We start from the raw sequence: 20,343 nt of genomic DNA on the forward strand, positions 1-20,343 counted from the left end.
CGCGTGCGCAGAGCGCTGCGGGCGTGGGGGCGTGCGGATACGGGGCGCCGCGAGGGTCACGAGAGTGCGGCGCGCGAGGTGCGCAGCTACGGGGCGCCGAGAGAGTCACTGGAGTGCGGCGCGCGAGGTGCGGATGCGCAGGACGCTGCAGGCGAGGGGCGCGCGGGTACTGGGCACCGCGAGGGTCACGGGAGGGCGAAGCGGTGCAGGCAGAGGGCCTCGGACTCTGCAGTCCCGCCTTACGAGTTGTCCCCCGGATTTCAGCTCAGTCCGCACCCCCGTCCGCGCCCCCGCCTGGACCCCACTACTCACCCTCGCCCCTGAACCCCAGGGCCCAGATCCACACCGGACATCCCACTTCCCTGCAGACTTCCCGACGCGATGCCCCGCATCCGCGTCCCGTCGGCGCCCCGGAGTCCTGGAAAACTGTTTATTTGTGTAACCAATGCAAGCGTGGGGGCGGGGTGAGGGGCAGGGCGGCCTCCTCCTCCTCCGGTCACTTCTTCTTCTTCTTGGCCGCCTTGAGCTTCTCCTCGATCAGCCGCTGACCCTGCCTCTTGATCTCGGCCCGCGAGGGCACATAACTGTGGTCCACGTCGGCGAACTGGAAGGTTTCTGCAAGAGAGGAGGGGGAGGGCAGCCGCGCCCACAGCCCCTCTGCCCCGCCTGCGTCCCCAGATCCTGGGCTGTCCTCTGGCATCCTTTCACGGCAGAGCCCATTGTACCAACGACGTGTGTTTCTTACTATCTGTCTGGCGTTTGGGGTCTCGCACACCCAGGGAGAGAGACAGCCCAGGGTTCACCCAATCCTTCCAGAGCCCACAGTCGACCGCTGATATCTACCCTATACTCCAAGCCTGAATCCCTCAGGGCCAGGTGCCAGACAAGATGGGGACAGCCCCGAGGCCCGAAACGCGCCACAATTATTAGACTGGGAGGATCTTAAGCTGTGTGCCCTGCCTTGCCCTTCCCACACAGACCCCCCCTAGGGGCCCTGACCTAGACCTCCCCCTGCCTGCCTACTGGCACTGGTGCCTTCCCATCACCTCCATCAATTAAGATCCCGCCGGTACAGCTGATGCAGCTTCCCCATTGCTTTAGCCCCCACCGTCCCTCCAGGCCACCCTGGTCAGATGCAGCAAGCGCCACCCCTAGCCCCTGCCTCTGCACAGCTCAGGCCGGCCACCTGCTCCTGCCTCCCCTCCAGCTGCTGGGCCGCCTGTACCTATGACGTCCTCCTCCGTCTCCTCAAAGCTGATCCTGGTGTTCTGCTTCTCCTTCAGGGTGGAGGACTCCAGCGCCTCCCTCACCTTGGTGTTGACCTGCAGGGCAGCGGGCCGGTGAGCCTTGGGGCAGGTGGGGTGTGCAGGCACCCCCGGCCCAGGGCTACCTCCTCCGTCCTGGCCAGGATCTGCACTCGGTCAGCCAGGTACAGCAGCCTCCCCTCGCAGTACGCCAGCTTGCTGTACATGTCCAGGGTGATCGAGGGCGCTGCTTCCTTCTGTAGCGGGGAGGAACCAGTTTTCTCGCCCTGGCCCCTCACAGCGACCCTCTGTGCTGGGGGCTCCTCCCGGCTCCGTTGGTACCTGGCCCGTGGGCAGGGGGATGCCCATCAGGCGGATGTAGAGGTTGTCGATGCCGGTCTGGATGGTCAGCAGTAGCTTCTGACTCTTGGTCATGTTGCTGTGAGCCAGCTGCAGCCGGTCTTCCTCCTCCTTCAGCATATCTTTCATTTTCTTCTCAACAGACTTAAAGCTGTTGAGGATGAGGGTGGGAGGTGGTGGACCGAGGGCACGGCGGCGGGGTCCTGAGCGAGTGCTGTGCTAATTTGGGCTCAAGAGCTAAGACGTGGGCATGGAGGGCGTCCCTGCCAGGCCCCGAGGCAGCGGGTCTGCTCAGCTCCAAGCCTGGCGCCAGCCACCAGAATGTCGGTACGGAGAGAGGTGGGACCCCCGGGTACCTGACGGAGCTGGGCGTCTGGCGGAACTTGAGCATGGCCTCCTCTATCTCCAGCTTCTTCATCAAGGCCTCCAGCTGCGCCCGCCTCTCCTCACAGTCCTCCATCTGCAGCTCCAGGTCCTCCTCCGTGCTCTTCTGAGCCAGGAACCGGCCAGCAATGTCCTGGCAGGGCCAGTGGGGTGAGCAGCCACTGTGAGCCAGGGGGCAGCTGGTTCTTCTGGCTCCCAGTGGTCAGTAATGTCAACCGTGGTGGTGTGTTGAGGGCCTGCGAGGCCCTCGGTGTGTGTTCTTGCATGCTACCCTCACGACGGGCAGAACGGGCAGATGACCCCAAAAAAGAGCTGGAGAGACCACCACCAAGAGACCAAGTGGCTCTGAGTCGCTTGTCCAAGGATGGACAAGCTTACGTCAGGACCATGGACAGGAGCTCAAGGTTTACTGCTAATAATCCCAGAGCGGATTAAAGTAAAAGGGGGGTTAGGTGGAGAGGCAGCTGCTGTTGGTTTGGGAAGGGGAAGGAGTTGGAGGTGGAGGCCACCCCCTCGAGGTTTAATCCTCAAGTTCCCGCGGGCTCTGTGCGACCCCGGACCACAGCTCAGGGTTGCCGGCCGCGTCCCGGGAGGCCCTCCCCTGATCTGCGGCTGCTGCTTTGTGTGTTCATTCAGGTGAGGGTGTCTGCAGAGCCCGGCGGGCCCAGCCCGGCCTTGGGCTGGGGACGGGCCCCTCTCCCTGCCCCTCTGCCCACATCTAGGAGTCCGTGAGTAGTACCCAGAGGTGGGAGCACTGCACGGCAGTCTTGACCTTCTCCACCAGAGCAGTCACGTTCGTCTGGTATTCGACGTCAGCCTTGGAGGCCTCTCTCTTCCTCACTGGGCGCAGCAGAGGGGAAGGACGGCCAGCGTGCAGGGAGGGCGTGGGAGCTCTGTGCGGGCTGTCAGATGCCCCTCCCGTGTCCTCAGGGGAGGCCACCCAAGAGCTGGGTGCCCTTCAGAGTCGCCTCTATCTTAACTGGCTCCCTCCTCGGCCAGCCCTCGAGCGGCTCCATCCAGAGGAGGACCAGAAGCAGCTGGCACAGCGGGACTTAGTGGAGCTTCTCAGGGGGGCTTGGGTTCTGGGCAGGCATTGCTGAGTGCATCTTACAGCTGAGAGGCGGGGTGCGGCGGTGGGGTTAGCCACACCTGGCTGAGAGCCCAGAGCCAGTGGCAGCACCCTGAAGCGAGTGCTGTGGCCATTGGGGCGCCCCATGCAGGTCCCACCAGGGAGCGGTTGGGGTTTATCGGTCTCCCTCACCCTGGCCACTGCAGGTGGCACCCGGCCTCGTGGTGACCGACCTCTCCTGACCTTGGCTGGGGCTGTGGGAGCTGAGCGCTTACCTTTCAGAGTTTCTGGACCCATCAGGTTGGAGGGGAAGTCCAAGTCCTGCCGGCCCTGGAGAGAGGGAGGAGGAGGCGTGGTGAGGGGCGTCCTCTGTGGGGCTGAGGAGCGCTGGGGGTCCCAGAGGGCGGTGCCCGGACGGGCCGGCTCACCCGGCGGTACTTCTCGCTGGTCTCCTTGGTGTGGATCTTGTCGATCAGCTTCTTCTGCTGGTTCAGCCGGTTCTCTCGTGCCCGGCGCTCCTCGATGAAGGTGGCCTCCCCTTGACTCATGTTCATCTGGGGACATGGGGAAGGGGCAGGGGTCTGTCCCACTAAGGCCCTGTGGGGCGCTAAGCCAGTGTCTTCCTGATCTGGGATGCTGCACCTGTGTCCCCTCTCCTGGCCTCTGAGCCCTCCCTTGCATTACACTCACTGCTCCGCCTGGGGCCGCTCTGCCGCCTCTGCCAGCTCCCCTTCAGCTCAGTTCAGTCCTCAGTCTGACTCTCTGCGACCCCATGGACTGCAGCACACCAGGCTTCCCTGTCCATTACCAACTCCCGGAGCTTGCTCAAACTCATGTCCATCGAGTTGGTGATGCCATCCAACCATCTCATCCTCTGTCACCCCCTTCTCCTGCCTTCAGTCTTTCCCAGCATCAGGGTCTTTTCTAGTGAGTCGGTTCTTTGCATCAGGTGGCCAAAGTGTCAGAGCTTCAGCTTCAGCATCAGTCCTTCCGATGAATATTCAGGATTGATTTCCCTTAGGATTGATTGGTTTGATCTCCATGCTGTCCAGGGGACTCCCAAGAATCTTCTCCAACACCACAGTTCAGAAGCATCAATTCTTCGCTGCTCAGCTTTCTTTATGGTCCAGCTCTCACATTCATACATGACTACTGGGAAAACCATAGCTTTGACCAGACAGACCTTTGGCGCACATCCTTCTACTCTGCCATCTTGTAGACCTTGCCAGCTCCCCTTAGAACTCACTAAAGTGGATTCCATGTGTCTAAACAAAAGCTCATCATCTTTCCCCAAACCGCCTCTCTCCCAGCACGTCTGGCTTTGGTGGCTAAATCTGCTGTCCTTCCGTCTACGCCTGCTCACACGTCCCGGACGCTGTGCTCTCCCTTGGCCTGCACATCTAACTCCCCCTACCCCTCATCAGGGTGGCTTCTTCAAGGCCTCAAGTCCATCTTCATCACGTGGAGCCTGGCCCACGTGACTAGCATCTCGACCCTGGTCCTCCGATGTCTGCAGTCAGAGCGCACCCGTTTGGAAACATGAGTCTGATCCTTTGTCCCCTCCATCTTCTCCCAGGGTCCTGGTTCCCCGGGGGGCCACCTGCTGCCCCCACAGGCTCCAGCCCCCACGGCTTCTCTTGGCCCTGTTATATCCCAAGACTGTGTTGCCCAATCTCCACCCCCAGAACCCGCTTGTGCACTGCCCCCCCCAATCAGGTCTGCACCCCAGGGCAGCCCTGCTTCGTGAAGAGGGGTGCACTGGCCTTTCAGCATAGATGGGGTGAAGGGACGACACCTGCCCTGGCCAGGCCAAATCTCTGCCTCCTCGGTCTTCTTCCTGGATTCTGTATCTGGTGGGACTCCATCTGCCCAGACTCATGGGGGATGAGAGAGCAGGCTGGCAGGGCAGCCACTGGACTCCTCCAGTGATGGCAGGGTGTGGGCAGGGGTGTCCGGGTGGGCCCTGGGCCAAACAGGTTTGCAAGACAGCTCTGCAGGGCCCCAGCCTGGGAGCTCACCTTGACCTCATCCGTAATCATCATTGCATCCTTGGACATGACTGTCATGTCTGACAGCTCCATGCAATAGTCGGCCACGAGATTCTGCAGCTTGTCCAACTCTGTAGGGTATCCTGCCAGCTTCTGCAGTGCAAGGGCAGGGGGGCACAGTGCCTGGCAGCCCAGGAGCCGCGGGGCCCGTCCCAGGTCGGCTCCCCTGGCCCATTCCTGATTCTCCTCTGTCCCCCAGAGTGGACCACACCTGCTCTCCACTCCTCACCCCAGACCGTGTGAGCCCAGAGGACAAGTAGGGCGTGGCTTTTGGCTCCAGCCGGGCCCAAAGCAGGTTAAAGGAAGGTTTGGAGAAGGAAAATGGCCTCCTGCTGGTGGATTTTGTCCCTGCCCAGGGCCAGAACCCAGAGACACTTCCTAGGAAGTTGTGATGGGGAGTCCAGCCACCTGAGAGGTGGCGCTGGAGCCCCGGGAGGCTGACTGCTCTCTGAAGTGAAGTAGACGGTGTGGGGTCAGAGTCAGGACTCAGGGCCAAGGCTAACCTGACCAGCTAGCGCGGGACCGTAGGGAACCCACTTAGCCTGAGTTTTCCTGTGCCTAACAAGGTAATAATGGCTCTTTCAAGGGTTGCTGTCAGGATGGATTGAGCCGGTAGAATGATGTATTATTTAACACAGGGTCAGGTTCCCAAATGTCCAAGACATCTTAGCTGTTAGTATTTTGTTGTTGATTACTATGTAGACTCTCCACTGTTTTTAAAATTTTATTTTTAAAGAATATATAGTGTCTTTAATGTCCACTTTTTTTGGGGGGGGTGCCATGCGGCATGTGGGATCTTAGTTCCCTGACCAGGGATCGAACAGGTGCCCCTGCATTGGGGGCACGGAGTCTTAACCACCGGACTCCCAGAAAGGTTTTTTTTTTTTTTTTTTTTAATGGATGTGGGGACTACCCTGGCGGTCCAGTGGTTGAGACTCCAGGCGTCCACTGGAGGAGGCTCGGGTTTGATCCCTAATCAAGATCGCAAATGCTGTGCCGTGGAACCAACAAACAACGCAGGTGACCCCGGGAGTTACTGTCTTTAACGCGTATGTTCCAGAAAGGCAAGAAGGGGCCAGTGGGAGGACAGAATGCATCCAGACGGCGAGGGGTCCTGTCCTCCCGTCTTCCGGCCATCTGGCATGTGGCAGGTGCCTGAGCTCTGCTCTGTGGGGGCCTGGGGGGGCCTCCAGTGAAGGGGGGTTGCCTGTTGGGAGGCCCCTGGGGCGTCCCCCTGCCTCCTCGGCAGGGAGCTTGGGGGCTGGCTTGGAAGAAGTGGGCAGCAAGCCCAGGCTACTGGCCTGCGCAGAGGCGGCTAGCCCTGGATGATGTTAGGGGACTTCCCGAGTGTGCTGCATTCGTCTCTTGCCCCCGGAAGCTGGGCAATGAAAAACGATGGGGCAAAGTAAAAATTCTGACATAGCACATGACACACCTTTTCTGAGTAGACAATAACAAATTCTTTCCCATCTACAAGGTGCCACTGCTCAGCTGACGCCCAAAGCAGGGCTCACTCTTTTTCGGGGTCACTCAGGCTCCAGAGGAGGTGTAAGGCTGCGGGGGGTGGCGGGGGGAGGGTGCCCTGCCCTGGAGGACCCCGCCCCCACGGAGATCCCAGTCCTGCACACAGCCTGGGGCCTGAGATTCCCGCCCTTCAAACCCGGTTAGGCTCGCTGGAACCAGGATGCGGTAGCAGGTGTCCGGATGCGGGTGAGGGGGGCTCACCTTTTTCAGGTGGTCCAGCAGGTCCATGTACAGGAAGTGGATATTTTGGCTTGTGGTGATCTTGATCGTCGTCTTTTCTATGTTGTTCTCCAGCTGACGGATGACCTGGGGTTGGCGGGTGGAGGGCACGTTGAGAGCGCCTTTCGGGACAGGCCGCCTGGGAGCCCAGAGGCTCACGGGGGCGGGGCTGGTCTCTCTTCCAAGGGGAGGAGCCTCACCTGGCCCGCCTAGTCTCACCCGCCTCTCCAGGGCCCCGCCCCGGAGGCCCCGCCCCGCGCCGTTCTAGCCCCGCCCCCACGCGGCTCCCGCCCCTCGGCCGGCCCGGAGGCCCCGTCTCTCAAGGGACCGCCCCGGAGGCTCCGCCCCCTGCGCAGCCCCGCCCGCCGCCGCACCTGCCGCAGGCGCAGCTCCTCCTTGGTGGCGTCCGGCTGGCTCTTCAGGCCGGCCAGCTCCAGCTGCATGCTCTCCAGCTTCCGCCCGCGCCTCCGCACCAAGTGGATCAGCACGTTGTGCACGTTCACGCGGTCGAAAACATACTTGCGCAGCTTCTCCCGCGCCACCTGCGTCGGGGAGGGCACGACCCGCTAGTGGGTGCGCGGGGGGCCACGGAGCCCGTCGGGAGGAGCCTGTGGCTGGGCACTCGCTCCGCTCCCCACCGGCTCCACCTCGTAGTACAGTTGGGGGTGCACCGGCTGGGCAGGGCGCAGGAGCCCTCCCGCCTCCTACCTCCATGGTGCAGCGGCTGTTCGCCAGCCTCATGGGTACGTCCTTCCCACAGGCCCTGGAGATGGTCCACTGGTCGTACTGCGGAGCGGCGGCGGCTGAGCTGGGGGCTCGCCCCCTCTGCGTTCACCCGGCCGCCGGCCCCTCCAGGCCCTCTCCCCGGGACCCTTCTGCGCAGCAAGACCCCAGCTCCTGGGGCTACAAGGGGCAGAGCGCTGCAGGCCCCATCGGGTCATGCCCGCTCGGATGTGATGGGGTCCAGAGAGGAGGGTTCCCGTGTCCCCTAGGTGGCTGCCACAGGGGGTAGCCTCAGAAAGGGCCCCTAATTGGGTCCAGGCCCCACCCCCTGAGGTTGGTGGTGGGGTGAGCGTGGGGAAAGCAGGGGCCGGCTGTCCATCTATATTGGGGGGAGGGGCTGTTTCAGCGCGCGCCCCCCGCCCCCAGCCATCAGGCAGCAGGAGGGGCCCCGTGTCCACCTTCTTGGCCAAAGCCCACTCCTGGGACTTGCGGCGGATGTTGCTGCGCAGGAGAGCCAGCGTGGCCTTGTTCTTGACTGTCTTCTCCTTTACCGACTGGATCTGCAGCGCCCGACATTGGTCTGTGGGCGGGGGAGGGGCAGGGCAGTGGGATGTGGGCCAAGGGCCCGGCCTGGATTCCCGGGTGGTGCGGAGTGGGGGCATGAGCTTGCTGCCTCTGAGCCCATGCACCGTCCTCCCAGCCTGCATGGGGGCCCGCTTCTCTGTCCAGCGATTTTCACCTGGACAGCGTTCAGGGCACAGTGTTGCTGGGTGGTGGGGTGGGTGGGGCGGTGGGAGTCAGGATGGGCAGGCCCGTCATCACTCCCAGACGCTCCTGTCCCCTCTGGCTTTGGGCCCACTATACTCACAAACCTCTCTGAAGCCCCCAGCTTCTCCAGCCCCTCCCCATGGCAGACCCTTCCCATCCATTCTCCCAGCTCTGCTTGCGGGTGAGCAGTGGCATGGCCCTTGCCAGTTTGCCCTGGGCTGTCTCTGTGTTAGGACCAACAGTCCTGCACCTGGAGCCCCCGGTCACCTGGCGGCAGACGCACCCTGGAGCCGAGTGATGGTCTTCAGCTCCTGGATCTGCTCCTCCATCTCCGCCTCATTGTGGATCTTCATGGCGGCCCCAGGGTTCCTCCAGGGCCCCTCTGCACCGCCCGCCCTGTCTGTGCTGAGCCTGCCCCACAGAACCTCAGTTCAGATTGTTCCTGGAATCCTGGCCCATTGTGACGGGGACCAAGGTTCTCAGTGCCCAGGGAACCCAGGAATTCCCGGCCCTCCCTGGTGACCCCACCCTCTGCCCCCAGCCAGCCTCAGGGTTGTTCCCCCAGACGGGAGTCTCCCTGCTGCTCTCTGCTCAGGAGTGCTGCCCTGGTCAGGGTCGCTGTTTTCTGCAGGGTGACCTGTGGTGGTTTCACACTGCACCCCCCACTGGCCCCACTGCACCATCCCCGTCCTCCCCACACCCCCACGGTCCTCCACGGAGCCTCGACAAACCGTCAACCTCTCACTGCCTACAGGGTCTCCTCACACCACCCCAAGTTCAAATCACACCCTGGGGACCCGGCTCGTGAGACCCCCAACCTCAGCCCTCACTACCCCACATCTCTTAATGACCTTCCCTGCTCGACCCCCACTGGCGAAGTCCTGGATCTGGTTTTAGCTCTCACTCACTCCAGAAATAAATCTGGCCTCCCGGGTGGCTCAGGTGGTAAAGAATCCACCTGCAATGCAGGAGACCCGAGTTAGATCCCTGGGTGGGGATGATGCCCTGGAGGAGGGCATGGCAACTCACTCCAGTATTCTTGCCTGGAGAATCCCATGGACAGAGGAGTCTGGTGGGCTACAGTCCGTGGGGTTGCAGAGTTGGACACACTGAGTGATTTTCAACAGCTTCACCTTTCAACAGACCACAGGAGGGGCCAGTGCCCTCCCTCCGCACCCCCAGCCCAAGGCCACCTTACAGCCACGTGGCTCAAGCCTGGGGCTCCAGGGGGTGCGCACCAGCTGGGGTGCTTTTCCCAACCTGCATGAGCCTGCCAGGGCTGCCGAAACAAAGCACCGCAGACCCGGCAGCTAAAACAACAGGAATTTATTGTCGTGCAACCTGGAGGCTGGCCGTCTGAGATCAAGGTGTCGCGGGGCTGGCTTCTGCTGAGGCCTCTCCCCCAGGCTGGTAGATGCCGCCTTCCTGCTGTGTCCTCATGGGGTCCTTACCTTGGACTCTCTGGGTCCTAACCTGCTCTGATAAGCACACCAGTCTGACGGGATGAGGGCCCATCCCCGTTTAATTTAGTTACCCCTTTAAAGAAGGCTGAGAACCCACTGAAATGTTGTGAAGTAATTAGCCTCCAACTAATAAAAAAAATAATAATAAAATAAAAAAAAATAAATAAAGAAGGCTGAGCACCAAAGAAAGCTTTCAAACTGTGGTGCTGGAGAAAATTCTTGAGAGTCCCTTGGACTGCAAGATCAAACCAGTCAAACCCAAAGGAAACCAACCCTGAATATTCACTGGAAGGACTGATGCTGAAGCTGAAACTCCAATACTTTGGACACCTGGTGTGAAGAGCTGACTCATTGGAAAAGACCCTGATGCTGGGAAAGATTGAGGGCAAGAGGCAAAGGGGGATGACACAGGATGAGATGGGTGGATGGCATCACCAACTCATTGAACATGAGTTTGAGCAAACTCTGGGAGATGGTGAAGGACAGGGAGGCCCGGCATGCTACCGTCCATGGTGTTGCGAGTCGGACATGACTGAGCGACGGATAACAACCCCTCTAAAGGCCGGATCTCTAGATGCAGTCACATCCTGAGGTCCTGGGGAAGGGCTGCACACTGTGAGCCTGGGGGAGACAATTCAGCCACAGCAGTGGCCTCACCCGTGTGCTGTTGCAGCTCGCATCTTCTGTGATGTCTCACACAGGCCCTTTTCCTTTCCGCTCACTCTCGGTTTTCAGTTCCATCTGAAACTCCAAGTTCATCCTCTGCCCCCCCTGAGCCCAGGTCTTACCTTCAGGAAGGACCTGCCATGCGCACGGTCTACTCCTTCACTGCCCCTCTTCTCCCTGGGTGATGCAGAGCCTGTTCCCCGATACTGGTTCGCCTCTCCTCAGATAGAGAACCCAAGCTTTAGGGGGACACATGCTGCCTGGAGCAAGGCCGCCCTCCTAGGGGCCTTTGCACTAGGTGTCTCTCCTGACTTAGTTCTAGCCCATGGAGTGAACGCAGGAGTGGTGAGTGAATCACTCTCCTCTCCCTTTCTCCTTCCTCTTCACAGGGATGAAGACATGATGGCTGGAGCTGGTACAGCTGCTTGGCACCATGAGAGAGATTTGGAATGGGGGCCCTTACAGCATAGAGCACAGTAAAAGGAGCCTGGGTTCCTGACTCCCTGCTGGCCCCAGGCCACCCACTTGGACTTCTACACGAAAGAAAACGCAAACTCTAGCTGACTTATACCATGGATACCATTTTGCTTTCTTACACACAGATTCCTTGGTACACATAAGTGTGCAATAGATGTTCTTTTGAGTGATGGGCCAGGCCAGCAGGGCGGGGCTGGGCCTGGAGCATCGAGGCCCTGCGAGGTGCACTTTCAGTGTTCCGGAGGAGCCTGCTAGAAAGGACGGCTCTGCCCAGGGTTTGGGTCATCTCTTCCGCTCCCTCTCCCTCTGTGGGCCGTGGCTGAGCTGGACAATCCTGCCCACTCAGGAGCCTTCCTCCGTGTGGACAGAGCTCCAGTCAGCTGGCTCTGGTTCCCTGCACCCATCACTTCCTCCTCCCCCAGAGAAAAGTGACTTAATCTGACAGGTGGGTTGGAATGGTAGGCAGCTGGGCGTGGTCACTTCCTGCCCTCCTCTCCTGAGAGCCAGATGCTGTTTGGCTGCACACACCTGCTCTATGCCCACCGCCCCCCCCCCCCGCCCACGTGAAGAGCATGTGCGGCCCCCCAGATGTCTAATTCTGGGGTTCAGATCCAGAACTGCCCTGGTGCTTCCTTCCGTCAGCAGTGTGGTTCCAAGGAGATGTTTCTGTCATCTTCTTACTGCTCTGACTGGTTCCCTGACTGCTTTAGAACTTGGGTGGGAAACAGGACAAGGTGTTTATTAGTTCCCCAGCCCCCGGGGGGAACTGTCATCTCTGACTGGCGTGGGTGGGGGATGCAGGGGCCAGAAAGGGAGTGGCAGAGTGCAGAAGCCCCTCCCTGCTCCAGGGCTGTCCCCAAAGGCATGCTGTGTCCACCTGCAGGAGGACAGCCACCCCAGAAACGGAGGCTCCCGGCTTGAGCTCCCGGGCGGTCAGGCTGGGCAGGAGCAGTCTGCACAGGTTCAACAGACCTGGTCATGCCTGTGTGCGGGGGCCACGGGCGTGGGGAGGGCCAGCCTGGGGTACAGAGGGGCCGAGGGCTGTGTTCTAGAACTGTCTGGCCCCAGGTCTCCGGTGTCCCGGCTGGAGCGCTCCTAGCTACGCCGATCTGTAGAAAGCAGAGAAGACAGCTAGAACCACACCCCAAAGCTGGTCCCAGTCCCTGTGCCCATTTTCTGGAGACAAAAACTGAGGCTTGGAACAGGAGGGGTGCAGGCAATGGAGGCCAGACCTGAGATCAGCCAGCCTGGTGTCCGATGCAGGGCCTTCCCATCCAGCCGCTCTTCTTGGGGTGTCTGCCCTCCTCCCTCTGCACTCACTCCCCCAGGGCCACCCGCGCCTTCCTGCGTCCTCCTCCTGCACACGGGCCCTCTCCTTCCCGTCCACGCCCTTCATGTGCGTGTCAAGGGGACAGGCCTGTGCAGCCTACACCGTGGGCCCGAGCTTGCTGCCTCCAGCTCTGGGCACTGGCGCCTCGGCTCTGCGTCCCGCTGCCCTGGGGACTCTCACCTGTGTGCAGGTCTCTGGGGAGCTGCCCTGTCTCCAGGAAGAGCCAGAGGTCGCTGCATTTCTGCGACTCTACGCGGGTCACCCAGTAACTGGCCACTGAGCCTGCGACTGGGGAGCAGGGGTCAGGGGTCAGTGGGACGGGCATGCCCAGAACCACAGCCACCCACCCCTAGTGGGAACCCACTTCTAGGAAGAGGCAGCAGCAACTGGGGTGCATTTCAGGGGTCGCAGGCTGGAGTACCCACCCACAGCCACCAGCACCTTCCATTGAAAGGGGAATGGAAGCTTCCTCTGGATCAGCATCTGCAGGCCGAAGGTCGCACCGGTACCTGCCAAGAGCCACGGTCCCCATCAGCCAGCTTGTCCTCGGGGCTGGCCAGGGGACTACCGCGGCGGCACCTGCCAGGCTCCCAGCACTGCGGGCTGGTGACCTGGCGCCACCTGCTGGGGAGTCAGGGTTTGACATCCTCACGCCCCGGACCCAGCCTACCTGTGACAAAGGTGGAAACGCCCTTCACGAAAGCGTTCGACTGGCACGCGGCGTACTCACCTAGGCCCTGGGATGGAAAAGGGGCTGAAGTCTCAGCTCCCTGCCCCTCCTGTCCCTCTCTAGGGCGCACCCCGGCCCCGGGGAGGGGACCATCACCGTGAGGCCCTGGGGGCGCAGACACGCCGCACCTGCCCCCGTGCCCCCCGGGCGGCAGGCCTCCACCGCCACCGCAAGGGGCCCCACGCCGCGGTCCCTCTTCGCTTCCCTGAGGAAAGTACTCCCACCAAGGCCCCGCCCCGCTCAGGTCAGCTTCTGAGGTCGGGGCCGCGCCCAGGCCGGCCTTCTCACCGGGTGCTTGCTGGCCACGGCGTCGTCCACCCGGGACAGGCCCAGGTTCACCATGGCTGGCGTGGCGCGGGGAACCTGCTGGCTGACCTACCCCAGGCCGGCGGAGGGCGGGGCCGGATGGGGCGGGGCGGGGCCTGTGCGGGGCGGAGCGGAGGGGGCGGGGCGGGGCCTGTGCAGGCGGAGCGGAGGGGGCGGGGCCGGACAGAGGGCGGGCCGGACGGGGCGGGACGGGGCCGGACGGGGCGGGGCGGGGCCGGACGGGGCGGGGCGGGGCCGGACGGGGCGGGGCGGGGCCGGACAGAGGGAGAGCCGGATGGGGCGGGGCGGGGCCTGTGCGGGTCTGTGCGGGCCGGGCCGGATGGGCAGGGCGGGGCCTGTGCGGGGCGGAGCGGAGGGGGCGGGGCCGGCCGGGGCGGGGCGGGGCCGGCCGGGGCGGGGCCGGCCGGGGCGGGGCGGGGCCTGCGCGCGCTCCAGGTGAAGGGCTCAGACGTGCGGGTGGACGCTGGCGGGTGGCGTCTGGCCTAGGTCGCCTGCCTTGTCTCCAAGCTGTTAGAGACTTGATTACTGTTAGTAATTTGTTGGGGTGCGCTTTGCGTAAGGGATTACCTGTACCGAAGACGACCACGGGATACGGGGTGGCGCATCTGAAAATGGCTTAGTGGGTTAGCTCCCCAGACTGTGAGCCCATACTTGCTGTTAGTCCTGTCCTCGGAGCCGGGGTCCCGCCGAGGAGTCAGAGCCCCTGCCCCTCGTAGCGCAGACAGGTAAACAGACGTGGGGGGAGGTCAGGAAGACAGAATGGGGGCGGGGATGCAGAGGGTCAAGCAGAGGACCCTCAACCACGTGGGACTGAGCCCTGGCTTACTTGATAAGCTTCAGGAGGCCAAAGTGGCTGGATCTGAGGGTCAGGCAAGGGTTGGGCTGTAAGTTAGGGTCTCCGGCCACAGCCTTCTGTGACTTGAAGCCTGGTGGGAGCTTCAGTTCTTCTGATTGCACTGGGAGGGCCCGGGCAAGGATGTCAGCATGGTGGACACATGGCCTTCCTGCTTGGTTGGGAGCCAGCCCTCCAGGAGAGCATCTGCTAAGGTTTAGAGGGTACTTCAGCGATGGAGCAGGCAGGGGTGCTGTGGGCTGCATTTGGAGGCTGCACTGATAGGCTTTGGCACTGGGTTGGTGGTGCCAGTGAAAGATTGCGGTGGTGAGTCGTGTGTTACGCCGGGATTCGTGACCTCCAGAGGAGAGGATTTCAATCCAGGGCCAGAGACAAGGCTTGACTACTTGGAGCTTTTTGTGTAGCAAAGTTTTATTAAAGTGTAATAGACATACACTCTTGACGAGAGAATTCCAGAAAAGTATCTGTTTCTGCTTTATTGACTGTGCCAAAGCCTTTGACTGTGTGGATCACAATAAACTGTGGAAAATTCTGAAAGAGATGGGAATACCAGACCACCTGACCTGCCCCTTGAGAAAGCTGTATGCAGGTCAGGAGGCAACAGTTAGAACTGTTGGTGGTCAGGGTTCCCACCTGACCACCAGCTTCCCAGATGCCTGATGGGAGAAAACGACAGTGAAAGACAAAAACATCATCCCAACCTTCACATTATCCATGTTCATTATTTTTTCAAGCAGGATTTCCTGAAAAAACACCTGGGAGATGAAGACTAGGTGAGTGAGACAGCAGAAAAAAGCAGATGCTAGAAGCAGACCCATTGGCCTCCCCTGGTGGCTTAGTTGGTAAAGAGACCGCCCGAAATGCAGGAGACCCAGGTTCAATCCCTGTTTTGGGAAGATCCCCCGGAGAAGCAAATAGCAACCCCCGCTAGTATTCTTATCTGGAAAATCCCGTGGGGAGAGGAACCTGGCAGGCTATGGTCCATGGGGTCACAGAGTCGGACATGACTTAGCAACTAAACCACCAAACCACCATTCCCATCATGAGGCTCCACCCTCATGACCTAATCACCTCCCAAAGGCCCCACCCCTCAGTCCCATCACATCAGGGCTTAGGGTGTCAGCTGCAATGCAGGTGACCTGGGTTCAACCCCTGGCTCGGGAAGATCCTCTGGAGAAGGGAACAGCTACCCACTCCAGTATTCTGGCCTGGGGAATTCCATGGACTATACCAACTCTGGGTCGCAAAGAGTCGGGCATGATTGAGTGACTTTCACACGTATAGGACCAATGACTACCCTGGTAATGGTAGAGAATCTGCCTACAATGCAGGAGACCCGGGATGGATCTCTGAATCAGGAAGATCAACTGGAGAAGGGAGTAGAACCCACTCCAGTAATCTGGCCTGGGGGATTCCATGGACTGTATAGTCCATTGGGTCTCAAAGAGTTGGACAGGACTTTCACTTTATAACTTTTTTCTAAATTTTTAATTATTTTATTGAAATATAGTTTATTTACAGTGTTATGTTAATTACTGCTATACAGAAAGTGATTCAGTTCTATATATATGTGTGTGTGTTCAGTTCAGTCGCTCAGTCGTGTCTGACTCGTTGCGACCCAATGGACTGCAGCACACCAGGCTTCCCTGTCCATCACCAATTCCTAGAGCTTACTCAAACTCATGTCCATCGAGTCGGTGATGCCATCCAGCCATCTCATCCTCTGTTGTCCCCTTCCCCTCCCGCCTTCAATCTTTCCCAGCATCACGGTCTTTTCCAATGAATCAGTTCTTCACATCAGGTGGCCAAAGAATTAGAACTTCTTATATATATATATATATACACACACACACACTCTTTTTTTTAATTTAAACTTTTTATTTTCTATTGGGGTACAGCCAATTAACAATTCATGATGGTTTCAGGTGAACGGGGGGACTCAGCCCTACACATGCACCGTGGTCCCCCAAACCCGGCCCCACCCCGGCGGCCACGTGGCCCTGAGCAGAGTCCCCTGTGCTTCACACAGGACCTCGCTGGTTACCGTCGGTTCAGGACCAGAGTTGGGGGGGGAGGGTACTCAGACACTCAGACTGCAGCAGAGGCTGTGGAAACAGCTAAGATTACTCTGCTTCACGAGGTGAGAAGCATATTTGAAACTGTATTGCATTTTCACAAAACATTATAAACTCTAAACATGAAACTATAAAAAAAGGCAGTTGAACATCTGTGTAAAACAAGATATGACAATTTTTTAAAGTATATATTTATTTTAATTGGAGGCTAATTACTTTACAATATTGTAGTGGTTTTGCCATACGTTGACATGAATCCGCCACGGGTGTACATATGTCCCCATCCTGTACCCCCTCCCACCTCCCTCCCCATCCCATCCCTCTGGGTCATCCCAGTGCACCAGGCCCGAGCACCCTGTCTCATGCATCAAACCTGGACTGGCGATTCGTTTCACATTTGGTAATATACATGTTTCAATGCCACTCTCCCAAATCATCCCACGCTTGCCCTCTCCCACAGAGTCCAAAAGGCTGTTCTATACGTCTGTGTCTCTTTTGCTGAGTGACCATTATTAAAACTAAATTTCTGTATAGTCCTGCCAAAAAAAATGCAACCACACAAATCATGAAAAATAGAAACCTCATATTTCTTGTAAGTAAAAAACCCCAAAGTCCACCAAAGATCTCTCTTGCACCTCTGTCTTAAGACTTCCTGGAGAACTAAGAAGGATTGTGGAGAGGAGAGGAGATGGACAAGTGCCCTAAGACTGAGGTGAAATAGGTCCAGAACTCCAACAAGGGATGCAGACCAGCCACCAAGACGGGACCACAGGGCAGCTTGGGGCTCAGCGGCGACTTCAGAAAGGCATCACTTTTGGGAAGGAGGAGCGTTAGAAAGGGCAAGGGTGCCTTTCCACACTGGGCAGTGGAGGAAAATAAACACCTGTAAATGTAGGACCCTTCAAGACAAAAGAGACCAAACTTCACACACACATCAGTACCCAAATGCCACCCATTAAAGAGAGTCCATTAAGGAGACGTTCTATACAGTTAGCAAAAATAAGACTGGGAGCTGACTGTAGCTCAGATCATGAACTCCTAATTGCAAAATTCAGACTTATATTGAAGAAACTAGACAAAACCACTATACCATTCAGGTATGACCTAAGTCAAATCCCTTATGGTTGTACAGGGGAAATGACAAATAGATTCAAGGGATTAAATCTGATAGAGTGTCTGAAGAACTGTGGATGAAAGTTCATGACATTGTACAAGAGGCAGTGTCAAGACCATCCCCAAGAAAAACTAATGAAAAAAGGCAAAATGGTTGTCTGAGAAGGCCTTTCAAGTAGCTGGAAAAAGAAGAGAAGCTAAAGGCAAAGGGGAAAAGGAAAGATATACCCATCTGGATGCAGAGTTCCTAAGAATAGAAAGGAGAGATAAGAAAGCCTTCCTCAGAGATCAATGCAAAGAAATAGAGAAAAACAATAGAATGTGAAAAACTAGAGATCTCTTCAAGAAAATTAGAGAAACCAAAGAAACATTTCATGCAAAGATGGGCTCAATAAAGGACAGGAATGCTATGGACCTAACAGAAGCAGAAGATATTAAGAAGAGGTGGCAAGAATATGCAGAAGAACTATACAAAAAAGAATTTAATGACCCAGATAACCATGACAGTGTGATCACTCACCTAGAGCCAGACATCCTGGAATGCGAAGTCAAGTGGGCCTTAGGAAACATCACTAAGAGCAAAGCTAGTGGAGATGATGAAATTTCAGTTGAGCTATTTCAAATCCTAAAAGATGATGCTGTGAAAGTACTGCACTCAATATGCCAGCAAAGTTGGAAAATGTTCAGTGACCACAGGACTGGAAAGCTCAGTTTTCATTCCAATCCCAAAGAAAGGCAATGCCAAAGAATGCTCAAACTACTGCACAATTGCACTCATCTCACACACTAGCAAAGTAATGCTCAAAATTCTCCAAGCCAGGCTTCAGCAGCATGTGAACTGAGAACTTTCAGATGTTCAAGCTGAATTTAGAAAAGGCAGAGGAACCAGAGATCAACTTGCCAACATCCATTGGATCACAGAAAAAGCAAGAGAGTTCCCAGAAAATCATCTGCTTCTGCTTTATTGACTACACCAAAGCTTTTGTGTGAATCACAATAAACTGTGGAAAATTCTTCAAGAGATGGGAATACCAGACCACCTTACCTGCCTCCTGAGAAATCTGTATGCAGGTCAAGATATGGAGTCAGATATGGAACAACAGACTGGTTCCAAATTGGGAAAGGAGTACATCAAGGCTGTATATTGTTACCCTGCTTATTTAACTTATATGCAGAGTACATCATGCAAAATGCTGGGCTCAATGAAGCACAAGCTGGAATCAAGATTGCCAAGAGAAATATCAATAACCGCAGATATGCAGATGACACCACCTTTATGGCAGAAAGCGAAAAGGAACTAAAGAGCCTCTTGATCAAAGTGAAAGAGGAAAGTGAAAAAGCTGGCTTAAAACTCAACACTCAAAAAATGAAGATCCTGGCATCTGGTTCCATCACTTCATGGCAAATAGATGGGGAAACAATGGAAACAGTGAGACTTTATTTTGGGGGACTCTAAAATCACTGCAGATGGTGATTGCAGCCATGAAATTAAAAGATGCTTGCTCCTTGGAAGAGAAACTATGACCAACCTAGACAGCATATTGAAAAGCAGAGACATTGCTTTGCCAATAAAGGTCTGTCTAGTCAAAGCTATGGTTTTTCCAGTAGTTATGTATGGATGTGAGAGTTGGACCATAAAGAAAGCTGAGCACTCAATAATTGATGATTTTGAACTGTAATGTTGGAAAAGACTCTTGAGAGTCCCTTGGACAACAAGGAGATCCAACCAGTCCATCCTAAAGGAAATCAGTCCTGAATATTCATTGGAAGGACTGATGCTAAAGATGAAGCTCCTATACTTTGGCCACCTGATGTGGAGAGCTGACTCATTGGAAAAGATCCTGATGCTGGAAAAGATTGAGGGCAGGAGGAGAAGGGGATAACAGAGGATGAGATGGCTGGATGGCATCACCGACTCGATGGACATGAGCTTGAGCAAGCTCTGGGAGTTGGTGATGGACAGGGAGGCCTGGCGTGCTGCGGTCCATGGGGTCACAAAGAGTCAGACACGACTGAGCAACTGAACTAATTGAACTGAACTGAAAGAGTCCTCTGCATATGGATGCATATGAATTGAAAGTCATCCAAACTGCCAATCCCGTTCAAGAGATGAATTGAGTTAAGGAGTCTTCATACTTTGCTCTTAGAAGAAGAAATCAAGGAAAGAATGAAAACATTTCTTCTAATGGAAATCCCACCATGGGGAGAGGAGCGAATGTGGAAAGCAATAACTATAACATGAAACTCCAAACTGAACTAAATATGCCAAAGCATTGAAAGACATTAGAAGAACATCTTGAAATATATTTTTTTAAATTAACTAAGAGCAGAAATGAACAAAAACAGGAAAGAATTCAGTAAGAGCTAATTGTTCTCAGGAAAGAAATTGACTCTCAGACTTTACCAATAAAGGAAAATTCATCAGGGTCTCCAGACAAATGATCAAATTACTTTCAAGGGTGAGAACAAGCTGGCATCAAACTTCCAAAGGCAAAATACAAGTCAAGACAAACAGAAATACACTTGTAGCAGGAGCGATGCACACCCGCTCTCAGTAAAGGTCGGCCTGAGGACTCGCTGTGGGTGAGGATAAAGTGAAAGTGCGAATCACTCAGTCGTGTCTGACCTGGGTCAAAACACCACAGTTCAAAATCATCAGTCATCAGTTGCAGGCAGATTCCTTACCATCTGAGCCACCAGGGAAGCCCCAGTTTTTATTAACTCCTTGTTTTAAACCACAGACTGCGTTTCCCCCTTTCTCTGTCTGTGCAGCAACTTCTGTGCCGGCTCGCCCGGAGGACCCGTGGTGGGAGCGCTGGTCTCCGTCATCGCCCTCTGAATTGTCCCCGCCCCCCTTCCTGTGCTGAAGCCCTTGCTCGTACTGGACTTGATGTATTTGGCCAACGCCTCTGGGGCCTTCCAGGGGGTGAAAGTGAAGTGGGGTAGGGCTGGGCCCCTTAGAAGAGGGCA

At 56.9% G+C, this 20,343-nt stretch overlaps 3 protein-coding genes across 5 annotated transcripts; 1 reads left to right on the forward strand and 2 right to left on the reverse strand.

Annotated features, from left to right (window-relative positions):
• Positions 1-86: 86 nt before the first annotated feature.
• Positions 87-11,524, reverse strand: CCDC183 (coiled-coil domain containing 183). 3 transcript variants are annotated; one of them, XM_065928039.1, is made up of 16 exons: positions 9,191-11,524; positions 8,623-8,750; positions 8,030-8,151; positions 7,557-7,634; positions 7,223-7,390; positions 6,831-6,935; positions 5,076-5,198; positions 3,486-3,611; positions 3,333-3,387; positions 2,728-2,828; positions 1,961-2,121; positions 1,587-1,755; positions 1,391-1,501; positions 1,226-1,322; positions 501-615; positions 87-418 (listed from the first exon to the last, which is right to left on the reverse strand). In XM_065928039.1, exons 2-16 carry the CDS (start codon positions 8,690-8,692, stop codon positions 106-108), a joined length of 1,914 nt encoding a protein of 637 aa, XP_065784111.1. In that variant the 5' UTR covers positions 8,693-8,750; positions 9,191-11,524; the 3' UTR covers positions 87-105. The 3 variants fall into 3 exon arrangements, with proteins under 3 accessions (XP_065784111.1, XP_065784110.1, XP_065784112.1); XM_065928038.1 differs by having other exon boundaries at positions 7,223-7,414; XM_065928040.1 differs by having other exon boundaries at positions 301-615.
• A 142-nt stretch (positions 11,525-11,666) lies between these two features.
• TMEM141 (transmembrane protein 141) lies at positions 11,667-13,423 on the reverse strand. The gene is made up of 5 exons (XM_065928041.1): positions 13,294-13,423; positions 12,946-13,012; positions 12,701-12,784; positions 12,456-12,563; positions 11,667-12,054 (listed from the first exon to the last, which is right to left on the reverse strand). Exons 1-5 carry the CDS (start codon positions 13,345-13,347, stop codon positions 12,041-12,043), a joined length of 327 nt encoding a protein of 108 aa, XP_065784113.1. The 5' UTR covers positions 13,348-13,423; the 3' UTR covers positions 11,667-12,040.
• LOC136163083 (uncharacterized) lies at positions 13,411-20,212 on the forward strand. Its single transcript, XM_065927516.1, has 2 exons — positions 13,411-13,802; positions 20,146-20,212. Exons 1-2 carry the CDS (start codon positions 13,411-13,413, stop codon positions 20,210-20,212), a joined length of 459 nt encoding a protein of 152 aa, XP_065783588.1.
• The last annotated feature ends 131 nt before the right edge of the window (positions 20,213-20,343 follow it).

This window comes from Muntiacus reevesi, chromosome 3 (genome assembly GCF_963930625.1).
Source record: "Muntiacus reevesi chromosome 3, mMunRee1.1, whole genome shotgun sequence".
Lineage (NCBI taxonomy): Eukaryota > Metazoa > Chordata > Mammalia > Artiodactyla > Cervidae > Muntiacus > Muntiacus reevesi.

Bases quoted from the DNA above. Each gene is read 5' to 3' on its own strand.
- CCDC183 (XM_065928038.1), bottom strand. From the start codon at position 8,692: ATGAAGATCCACAATGAGGCGGAGATGGAGGAGCAGATCCAGGAGCTG. The intron at 7,415-7,556 runs GTAGGAGGCGGG...CGCACCCACTAG, and splicing joins ACAGCCGCTGCACCATGGAG to CGGGTCGTGCCCTCCCCGAC. The intron at 2,829-3,332 runs GTAAGCGCTCAG...TGCTGCGCCCAG, and splicing joins GGGTCCAGAAACTCTGAAAG to TGAGGAAGAGAGAGGCCTCC.
- TMEM141 (XM_065928041.1), bottom strand. From the start codon at position 13,347: ATGGTGAACCTGGGCCTGTCCCGGGTGGACGACGCCGTGGCCAGCAAG. The intron at 12,785-12,945 runs GTAGGCTGGGTC...GGCTCTTGGCAG, and splicing joins CGTTTCCACCTTTGTCACAG to GTACCGGTGCGACCTTCGGC. The intron at 12,564-12,700 runs GTGGGTACTCCA...CCTGCTCCCCAG, and splicing joins GAAGGTGCTGGTGGCTGTGG to TCGCAGGCTCAGTGGCCAGT.
- LOC136163083 (XM_065927516.1), top strand. From the start codon at position 13,411: ATGGGGCGGGGCGGGGCCTGTGCGGGGCGGAGCGGAGGGGGCGGGGCG. The intron at 13,803-20,145 runs GTGGCGTCTGGC...CTGTCTGTGCAG, and splicing joins GTGCGGGTGGACGCTGGCGG to CAACTTCTGTGCCGGCTCGC.